The 10,613-nt window shown below is 56.5% G+C and overlaps 1 protein-coding gene across 1 annotated transcript; it reads left to right on the top strand.

The window, feature by feature from the left end:
- Positions 1 to 836: 836 nt before the first annotated feature.
- Positions 837 to 9,891, top strand: LOC121663304 (protocadherin-16-like). The gene is made up of 3 exons (XM_042025413.1): positions 837 to 3,848; positions 5,261 to 5,377; positions 6,927 to 9,891. The coding sequence occupies exons 1-3, from the start codon at positions 1,413 to 1,415 to the stop codon at positions 9,453 to 9,455; spliced, it is 5,082 nt and encodes a 1,693-aa protein (XP_041881347.1). The 5' UTR covers positions 837 to 1,412; the 3' UTR covers positions 9,456 to 9,891.
- The last annotated feature ends 722 nt before the right edge of the window (positions 9,892 to 10,613 follow it).

Raw genomic sequence — 10,613 nt, 5'->3', positions numbered from 1 at the left:
GATTATGATACTTTATAATAATAATTTTTAAAAGCGTAGTTTCTTTTCTAGTAAAATCTGAATTAAAAATGCTCGAACCACAGGTAAATAGCGCAAGCACTATTTTGTTTTCTCCTTCATTTTTTAACTCTCTAAGAGGAAGGTTGGGCTGGGCTCGCAGGCAGCTGTGCACATCCTCAGCACAGTGTGTGCGCTCATCTTAGAAGCAGTCGAGGTGTAAGTCTGTCTTCGGGGCCAGCCATGCCTACCTGACCCTGAGGTTTTTATCCGGTTTCCGGCACAGATCCGGCATCACAGTGTGCTCAGAACCTCTGGGTATCCCTTTCCACCTCCGTTGTCTCACGGTTGTTCCTAACAGGTCTGTTCTTAACCTCTCCCTCTTAGCGAGTTTGATTCTGCCTCTAATCATCTCATAATAAGCCTTGCAAATTCCTGGAGCCCCCCTTAAGCACCTCGTAATGAGGTGCTTTTTCTGATAATTCGTGAGAATCTTTAGAACTTTTTTTCCTTTCTCGTTTACAGAGTTTCTTGTTGAACCTCTGCACTTCACGCTTCAATTATTCCTTTAATGGCCCATCAATTAGTGTGGTTAGAGCCTTATCTCTGCTATTGTCCCCGTTAGCTTCTAGTTAGCTTTTGTCTATCGAGGAGTTTAACTTACGAGCTCCCTGTTTGTTTCCTTGCCCTTTGTATTGACTGGCTGTTGGCCACAGATCCTTGGGCAGATACAGGACTTCAAGTTTAACCTCTTTGTCACATAGAAAAGTGTAAAAGTCGGGCGAGGTGAGATACCCAGTAAGAAAAAAAACCAGCTGATGTGTCCTAGAACAGCATTATCATCTACTGTGGTGGCGAAGCGTTTACTTGGGATCGTTTCCTTGTCCGCTCTCTGGCATCCGCTCTCATTTTCAATAGCTTCTCTGACTCGCCACACTTGCTAATCGTCCTGTGCTGATTAACAAGTGCAGAAGAGAAGGAAAATCTCTTTGGTGGCAGTGGATCTTGCCATGCCTACACAAAAGCTGCGTATGAAGAGTTCGTGGTTGAGAGCAGGGATGTGATACCCAGAGCAGCGCTTTATAGGCGGGCAGGGATCCCACCTCCGAGAGAGGAGAGCGTTTACACCGCACCTTTTCTCTTCTCTTTGGTAAAGAGTGCGGATTCAAGCAGCAAGCCCCGAACTAGCTGCGCTGCCCCGAATGAGAGGAAATATTCCCCCTTCCGACGCTGGGTGGGGATGTTGGCCGCGGACCGGCGCGTTCCTCGGTCCGCCCCGGGTCTGCAGACACAGGAAGACAAAAAACCGAGTGAGCTGAGCTGCTCGGAGAGGAGTCGGAGCATTCGGGGGCTTCCAGATTCCCTCACCCCACGATTGCTGGCCCACACCGCTCTGCTTCGGACGCTACTAAAAAATGCTGGGAGCTGCGGAGGACGGTGGATGGCTTTTTTGGAGAGTGATGGCGTGTGGGAGACAGAGCAGAGACAGCCAGAGGCAAGTGATCCTGTTTATTCTGTGCGTTTGCGTGTGTCAGAGCAGGGCTGAAACCCTCCGCTACTCTCTGCTGGAGGAAATGGGGAGGGACTCCTTTGTCGCCGATATTGCCAAGGACCTGGGGGTCCCTCTGAGCCAGCTTGCAGCTCGCAAGGCCCGCGTTGTATCCGAGGGGAACGAGCAGCTTTTCCTACTCAATCAAAACACCGGAGTCCTGACGGCAAAGGAATCGCTGGACCGAGAGGAGATCTGTCCACAGAGCGATACCTGCACACTTGTCTATAAGATATTCTTTGAAAATCCATTGCAGCTTATCCGAGGGGAGGTGGAAATTCGTGACGTAAATGACAATTCGCCCGTGTTCCCGGAGAAGGAGATGGTTTTAAAAATTCCAGAAACAGCATCTCCTGGGTCCCGTTTCCCCCTGGAGAGCGCCCAGGACAAGGACGTGGGCATTAACGGTTTGCAGAACTACAGCCTCGGGCCCAATCCTCATTTCTCCCTCGCTATTGGAACAGGGAAAGACGGAGTAAAATGCGTGGAACTTGTCCTACAGCGCCAGCTGGATCGTGAAGAGCAGGGAGAGCTGAATTTACTCCTCACCGCCATCGACGGGGGGTCCCCACCCAGGTCGGGCACGACTCAGGTCCGGATCGTGGTGGTGGATGCCAACGACAACGTCCCTGTCTTCGAACGGGAGGTCTACGAGGTGAGCCTGGCTGAGAACAGCCCCCTGGAACAGCTGGTGGTCAGAGTCGCTGCCGCAGATCCAGATGAAGGGTCCTACGGGGAAGTGCATTACGCGTTTACCCAGACATCGGAGCGATCCCGGCAACTCTTCCAGCTGAACCCGGCCACCGGTGAAATACGAGTCGCGGGCAACCTGGATTTTGAGGAAATGAAAACCCACAAGATGGTGGTGAAAGCCACGGACGGCGGAGAATTGTCAGCGCATTGCAAAGTGCAGGTGGAGGTCCTGGACGTGAATGACAACGCCCCGGAGATAGCGCTCACCTCCCTCACCGCCTCCATTCCCGAGGACGCCCCGCCACGCACCGTGGTGGCTCTGTTCAGTGTGCGGGACCAGGACTCCGGGGACAACGGCAGAACGGAGTGTTCCATCGACGGCGACTTACCATTCAGTGTCACCCCCACTTTTGATAATTACTACGAACTGAGAACAAACGCGGCTCTGGACAGGGAGAGGACAGCGGAGTATAACATCACCATCACAGCCACGGACTGGGGCAAGACGCGGCTGAGCTCTCGGGAAAGCATCTTCGTGCAGATATCGGATGTGAACGACAATCCCCCGGAGTTCACCCAGGAGGTTTACACCATGTCGGTCACGGAGAACAACAGCCCCATGCTCCGGATCGGCAGCATGAAGGCCACGGACGCCGACGCAGGAAAAAATGCGCGTGTGAACTACGCACTGGTGCGGCAGGAGGGCAAAGAGCAGCCCGAAGTGTCAGTCAACCCTGAAAATGGGGATGTTTATATCCTCCGCCCGCTGGACTACGAGAAGATGCGCGCCTTCGAGGTGACAGTGCGCGCAGCCGACGGCGGCTCGCCGCCGCTCAGCGCCCAGGCCGTGCTACGCGTAGTCGTGCGGGACGAGAACGATAACGCGCCCGTGCTGCTGCACCCGGCCCCCGACAGCAGCGCGGCCGGAGAGCTGGTGCCGCGCTGGGCGCCCTCCGGCTACCTGGTGGCCAAGGTGGTGGCGGTGGACGCGGACGCGGGGCAGAACGCGTGGCTGTCCTACGAGCTGGCCAAGGCGACGGAGCCGGGGCTGTTCCGCGTGGGGCTGCACAGCGGCGAGGTGCGCACGGCGCGGGCCGTGACAGAGAGGGACGCGGCCCGGCAGAGGCTCATCGTGCTGGTGCGTGACCGCGGGCAGCCGCCGCGCTCCGCCACTGCCACCCTCGCCGTCGCACTGGTGGACGGCTTCTCCGAAGCCCATTTACGAGTGAGCGAGGAGGCACCGGCCGCCGACCCCGACGAGCCGCTTACTCTTTACCTTATCGCCTCCCTCACCTGCGTGTCGGCGCTGTTCCTCGCCACCGCGGTGGCCGCCGTGGTAGTGAAGGTGCGGCGGGCCAGGCGGAGCGAGACGGAAACCTTGCCCACGTTCCCGACGACGGCCACGGAGAGCAACGCGGGCTCCCTGCCCCGCAGCTACGTGTACGACGTCTGCTTCGCCGCCGGGACTGTCAACAGCGAGTTCCGTTTCCTCAGGCCGCTCTTCCCCTGCTTCCCCGCCGGGCTGCCCCCCGGCCCGGGCGAACAGCGGAGCTCGGTGTGCTCGCAGGATGTGGCCAACCTCGGGGGTGAAGGCGACTGGAATGCACAGGTGAGGGACTGACAGGGCTGAGGTGATCGGGCAGGCAGGGGGGAGGTGTGTCACATCCTGGCAGCAAGGACTATTGAAGTTGCAGAATTGTTAGTCCCTGGGGTGGGAGGAGATGAGAGGATAGAGGGGTTCTCAGAGCCGCTGGAGAGGCGTCCCAGGAGGATCTAGCAGGGCTCAGCTGCTCCCCAAATGCTGACTAACCGCGCCTCTCTGCATCATAGAAGGATAGAACATTTTGGGTTGGAATGGACCTTTAGAAGCCATTAAGTCCAAACCCTCATGCAATGAGCAGGGATACCTTCAACTAGATCCGTTTGCTCAGAGCCCCATACAACCCGACCTTGGATATTTCCGGGGATGGGGCACCTACCACCTCTCTGGGCAGCTGCACCCACATCTCTGCTGAGTATTCGTGTTAGATCAACTCTTTGGTGTCATTTCAAAGGAGGGGAGGAGTTGGACCATGAGAAGGTGGAAAGTACAGGTAGAGATGTGTCCCCATAGTGGCTCCTGCCCACACACTGTGTAGAGCCCGTAGGGACCTGGAGCAGGAATGACACCATTCCTAGGGGTACATCCTCCCGGAGGTGGCAGTAACGGGAATGTAGTGGCCTGTCCAGCATCAGATGGGACTGCGGGAACAACTGTGCAAAGGGATGTCACCGGCGATGTCCCCTGTCACCGACGATGTCCCCTGCACTGCTGTTAGGAGCTGGTGCTCGGTGCTGCCACGTGCCATTCACCAGGATGGTGGCACTGCTGAGCTCAAGATGTCCTCAAGCTGGAGGCTACGGAGGTGGGGACCTCTGCCATTAAATTCCCTTATATTTTCGTGACTTGAGTGAATAGTACTGGCCAGAAAAGTGTGGTTATCAGAGTCGGTTACCTCTTAGTATGGGATTCTGTGGGAACTCCACGGAGAGTTTCCAAGGATCAATCTAGCACTTCATAGTAGGCTGGATTATGAACAATATGAGGCTGAAGAAACACAAACATCATCAGGGTCAGTTAATATCTTCGTATTTCATAACCACTGATGACTTGGACTCACTTTACTGCAGGTTGTCAGAACCACAGTAGCCTCAGGGAAGACAAGGACCTTTCTTGATACACCAACATTAAACCACATTTACAGTTTGTGAGAAAGTGGTTTCTGTTTGGGGCTCTTACTATTTTGAATTAGTCCTTCAGGCTCATAAAAGTTTTTCTATAGTACCTTTGTGGAGGATGGTTTCTCTCTTTAGGTGTTCTCCACTCAGGTCAGAGACCCACCAACTCCTACCTTCTCCTTGGCTCTCGGTAGAGAGGAACGGTGTGACACAGGCAGTGCTGTAAGACACGCCCTCCAAGCTTCCCGGTGATGTCTGCTTTCCTTCAACACTCCAATGACAACCGCTCTCTGTTCTTTGCAGGGCAGTGCTCCCCTCTCTGAAGATATGGGGCCCAGAGCTGCAGATGCAGTTTGCCCTGCAAACAGGGAGCTGGAGCTAAATGTCAGTTCCCATCAAAACCCTTGGCTCGCCCATCAATAAGTGAAGAGAAAGACAAGTTTGTCTGTCCTCACAGGGAAAAGGGAACAAAGAGACCAAACGCCTACCTAAAAGGTACCAGGGAGAAGAAGGCTTCTCTGTGAGAGTACTTTCCCTTTGAGCAGTACTTTATTCATGTAGGTATTTTGTAATTGTGCTGTGGATGGAGGAGGACAACCGTGTTGCATGTTGATTACATAATAATGTATGATTGTGAGAGTGCTACTGCTTCTACATACTACGGGAAATACTGAAGACTGGCAGAAGATCTTTAACTGTTTGTTACGCTGCCTTCTCTGTGGGGTTTCTTTTCGTGGTTTGTTTCTTTCTTTTTATGGAGAGAGCTTTGTAATAATATCTGAATTTTCTGCCATGTGTTTAACATCAGGTGAAACAGATATTAAGCAAAATTAAGTGGTGCTTACAAAGGAATTTCTTACATAATAAGCAGAAGCTGTTTACATTTGTAACTGCTGACATTGGCACACTTGGCATATTTGACCAGGGGTTTATAGGTTCTCCTTATTGTAAAGAGTGGGCTTTGAGCAATGTATTCTTTCTTCCTTTTTTTCCCCCCATAAAGTTGAAATTACCATTTCGCAATTGTTAAAAGTTATGATAATTAAAAGTATTGTTTGTGGTTTTACAGGAAAATAGATAAAACCGTTTGCAATTAACTATAGAATATAGGGTGTCAAGAAGCTTTCCGTTTTCTCTTTCTTTCATCAATCGATATTAATCTATAAAGTAATGTGATATTTCCTGTCGTTGAAACATTTTAAAGAGCAGAATGCGTGATGACAGAAAACAATAAAACCTACTTGGAACTCCCTCGGGTGAGTGTGTTGTCTCGAGGTCATTTGCCACAGTCATCGCCGAGGAAATAGCCAGCCCAAGAGGAGGATTTCGGCAATAATCCGTGCATCTGGAGTGGATTTTAAGCAGGGGAAATCGGAACGACCTGGGAAATAGGACGGCCTCAGATGTCGGAGCAAGGCGGAGGGGCGTTTTCTGAGTCGAGCTGAGGTCTAAAAGATGCTGCCTCCAGCCCATTCCTGAAGGCTCCCAGCAGGAGAGGTCATGAACTGGGGGAAAACAGCTGCCGTGGTTCGAGACCAGCTCACCTGGGTCCTGGATAACAATACGCTGCTGTTTTAGCTAAACAGCCGGAAAGTAATTTATTCAAAGCGTTCGCACTGGGGGGGAAGGGAGAGGGAACCAAAACAAAAGGAACAACCCAGCTTTAAATAAATCTCGTTTTGAAGTAGAAGACAAACAGAGGCACTGCTCATTCAGCCGGTGGCCACACTTTGAATACGGCTGTATGGACAGTTAAATCTCTATGGTTTGACCTCGGAAGAGAGAAATCGAGCCGGTAATCTCTGCTTTCCAGGCTTTGCGGTGGGAAAGCTTCGAATCCTTCTACAGATCGGCCGCCTGGTGCCGCTGCTGACCGCGGAAGCTCCGCGCAGCTCCTAGCTCCGCCGCCCCCGCAATTCGGGCGGGCGGGGCTGCACCATCTCGGGCTGCTCCGTTCGGGGGTCTGCAGGCTGTATCAGCGGCTCCCTCCAGCTCACAGGAGAGGAGATCGGGTCGCTGGAAGGGAATGAAGCTGATGAAGAGCGAGGAGCCGCTCCCGGGGCGAGCGGTGGCTCTGATCCTTCTCCTCTGCGTCCCGGGAATGAGAGCAGAACCCGCTCGGTACTCTGTGCCCGAAGAGGCGGAGAAAGGCTCTTTTGTGGCGAATATCGCTAAAGATTTGGGACTGACCAGTGAGGAATTATTGGCTCGTCAGGCTCGACTCGTTCCTGAAGGAGAAAAGCAGTATCTTCAGCTTAACCAGCACACCGGGGATTTGGTGGTGAGAGAGCAAATGGACCGGGAGGAGCTGTGTGGACAGAGCGAGCCCTGCTTGGTGCGTTTCGAGGTGCTGCTGGAGAGCCCACTGCAGTCCTTCCGAGCTGAGGTAAGACTCACCGACATAAATGATCATGCTCCTGTGTTCCTAAATAAAGAGATAGTTTTAAAGATCCCGGAACTGACAATGCCTGGGACTCGGTTTTTGTTGGAAAGCGCTCACGATCCAGATGTGGGGAACAATAGTCTTCAGCATTATAGTATCAGCTCGAACGAGTATTTCATTGTGTATACCCGGCGGCGGAGTGACGGCAGGAGGTACGCCGAGCTGGTGTTGGATCGAGCCTTGGACCGGGAGCAGCAGGCAGAACTTGCTTTCAGCATCACGGCTGTGGATGGTGGGACTCCACCACGGTCTGGAACAGCCTTAATCCGCGTGGTAGTCCTGGATATAAATGACAACATCCCGGTATTTACCCAGAGTCTGTATAAAGTCTCCATAATGGAAAATAGCTCACAGGATGCCATAGTGGTGGTAGTGTCTGCTAGTGATTTAGACTCAGGCACAAACGGGGAAATAGTCTATTCCATAGTTCAAAATACAGAGGAAAATTTCGAAACGTTTAAAATAAACCCAGAGACAGGTCAGATTCGACTCAAAAAGCCTTTGGATTATGAAGAAACAAAGCTGTACGAGGTAGATGTCCAGGCCACAGATGGAGGGGGCCTGTCCACGCATTGCAAGGTGGAGGTGCAAGTGAAGGACGTGAACGATAATGCCCCCGAGGTGATCATCACCTCGTTCACCAGCACCCTCTCCGAAGCCGCCCCTCTGAACACCGTGGTGGCCCTCTTCAATGTGCGGGACCGAGATTCGGGGGACAATGGCAGGACGACCTGCGAGCTGACAGGGGAGCAACCCTTCAGGATCACGCTGCTGACAGCCGACGCGTACGCGCTGGTGACATCAGAGACACTGGACCGGGAGCAGGTGGAGGAATACAACGTGACAGTGCGAGCCCGCGACGAGGGCTCCCCCGCCCTCTCGGTGTCCAAGACCCTGTTCGTTCGGCTCTTGGATGTGAACGACAATGCACCCACCTTCACCCAGTCCATTTACACCATGGGGATGAGCGAAAACGAGCCCGCGGGGAGGAGCCTGGGCCGCCTCAGTGCCACGGACCTTGACGAGGGAGAAAACGCCCGCGTGAGATACGCGCTAGTGCTGCCACCAACAGGCACCCTCGCCGCGGCATCATTTGTGTCAGTGGACGCGGAGAGTGGAACCGTCCGGAGTCTGCGCCCGCTGGACTACGAGAAGGTGCGCGCCTTCGAGGTGACAGTGCGCGCAGCCGACGGCGGCTCGCCGCCGCTCAGCGCCCAGGCCGTGCTACGCGTAGTCGTGCGGGACGAGAACGATAACGCGCCCGTGCTGCTGCACCCGGCCCCCGACAGCAGCGCGGCCGGAGAGCTGGTGCCGCGCTGGGCGCCCTCCGGCTACCTGGTGGCCAAGGTGGTGGCGGTGGACGCGGACGCGGGGCAGAACGCGTGGCTGTCCTACGAGCTGGCCAAGGCGACGGAGCCGGGGCTGTTCCGCGTGGGGCTGCACAGCGGCGAGGTGCGCACGGCGCGGGCCGTGACAGAGAGGGACGCGGCCCGGCAGAGGCTCATTGTGCTGGTGCGTGACCGCGGGCAGCCGCCGCGCTCCGCCACTGCCACCCTCGCCGTGGCACTGGTGGACGATTTCTCCGATGCCTTCCACCAGCTTGGCCACGATCCTGCAAGCGGAGAGCAGCCGCAGGTGGCCGAGGAGGAAATGCTCACCACTTACCTCATTGCTTCCCTGTGCTGCATCTCGTCCCTTTTTCTCTTGTCCGTCCTCGTCTTGACGGCGAACACGCTCTGCAAAGCTCGTGTCCGGGCAGAACTTTCTCCTCCCTCCCCCAGTTGCTACGCTGACGGAGACTTCGCCAGCGACGGCGTGGGCGTGGGCGGCACGGGCACTCTGTCGCCGGCTTACCGCTACGAAATGTGTCTGACCAGCGGCTCGGGAAGTAGCGAAATCCGGTTCCTGAAGCCCGTCCTGCCCAGCCCGCATAGCAATGCTGAGGCGGGGCTGGACAAGGACGAGGAGCCGCTATACCACTCGCAGACCGCCTGCGACAGGGAAGCCCAACCAGGGAGCGCAGCCACTCCTTTCAGCTGCCAGACTGGCCAGTAGGCGTGCGCGTCCACGCCTGAGTCGTGCTGGGATCCACCTCCCTTCCCCGTCTTCAACCTGAGATTTCCCAGTAGCTGTAGTGCCGTTCCCTGCTGTTTTTAGGTGTACTGTCCCTGCGGGGGCTCCAGGCCGCTTTCTCCTGCCGGGGAAGGCGGCTCAGTCCCTCCGAGTTCAGCCTCCGTTTCATGCTGCCCTGGAAAACTCATGGTTCCGCTCTTGCCGCCGAGCTACTCGAAGGGCTCATACTCGCCTCTCTCTAGACGAGAACACGCTCCTGACCGCGGGTTAGTGCCAGAGAGCGGCGAGGACGGACGCGGAGCAGCTGCCGGGGATGCTCTGATGAGAGAACTCCACGCAGGGCTACTGCCGATCCTGCCCAGCACTTCTCTCTCGGGAGGATGGGAGCGCCTTCTACCGCAAGAGCCCCCGCGTGTGCGCGCGGATCCGCGGGCCGGGGCGAGCGGCAGCGCGGGCTGCGGGCGGCGGCGGGCGCAGTCCCAGCGCGCACCGCTGGGTGGTGCTCTCGGCCAAGGCGGCGCCGAGCGGCTGCGGCAGCGGAGGCGGCCGAGCCCGGACCGGCCCGGCCCAGCCCAGCCCAGCTCAGAACAGCTCAGAACAGCCCAGCTCAGCCCAGCGGAGCCGGGAGAAGGTGAGAGCGGCTGCGGAGGCGAGCGCTGCCCCGTATCACCCGCTGCCGGGACACCCCGGCTGCGTTCCGAGCCGCCGGCGGAATCGGAGCCAGCGACGGAAGGCGCCCGCCCCCCACTTCGCCGCTTTCCGCCGGGAATCGCCCGGGAGATCCCCGAGACCGAGGCCGCCGCCGCCGCCGCGCCATGGCGATCGCAAGGCAAGTGCTTTGTCTGTGTGCTTTCCTGTCCGTGCCGCACGCTCGCGCAGAGCCCATCCGCTACTCCGTAGCCGAGGAGGCGGAAAGCGGCTCCCTGGTTGGCAAGCTGGCGGAGGACGCGGGGCTCACGCCGGAGCAGCTCTCGGCTCGCCGCGCCCGCCTGGTCTCGGAGGACGGGCGGCAGCATTTTCGCTTAGACCGCGCCTCCGGCCGCCTCGTCGTGGCGGGGAGGCTGGACCGGGAGGAGCTGTGCGGCCACTCCGGCACCTGCATGCTCCCCTTCGAGCTGCTGCTCGCCAACCCCCTGCAGT

The sequence above is a fragment of the Corvus kubaryi genome, unplaced genomic scaffold (genome assembly GCF_017639235.1).
Source record: "Corvus kubaryi isolate FWS band 111438036 unplaced genomic scaffold, C.kubaryi_AGA036_p1.0 37270, whole genome shotgun sequence".
Classification (NCBI taxonomy): Eukaryota; Metazoa; Chordata; class Aves; order Passeriformes; family Corvidae; genus Corvus; species Corvus kubaryi.
The sequence above is the reverse complement of the archived record's forward strand: the minus strand, read 5'-3'. Positions and strand labels throughout refer to the sequence as shown.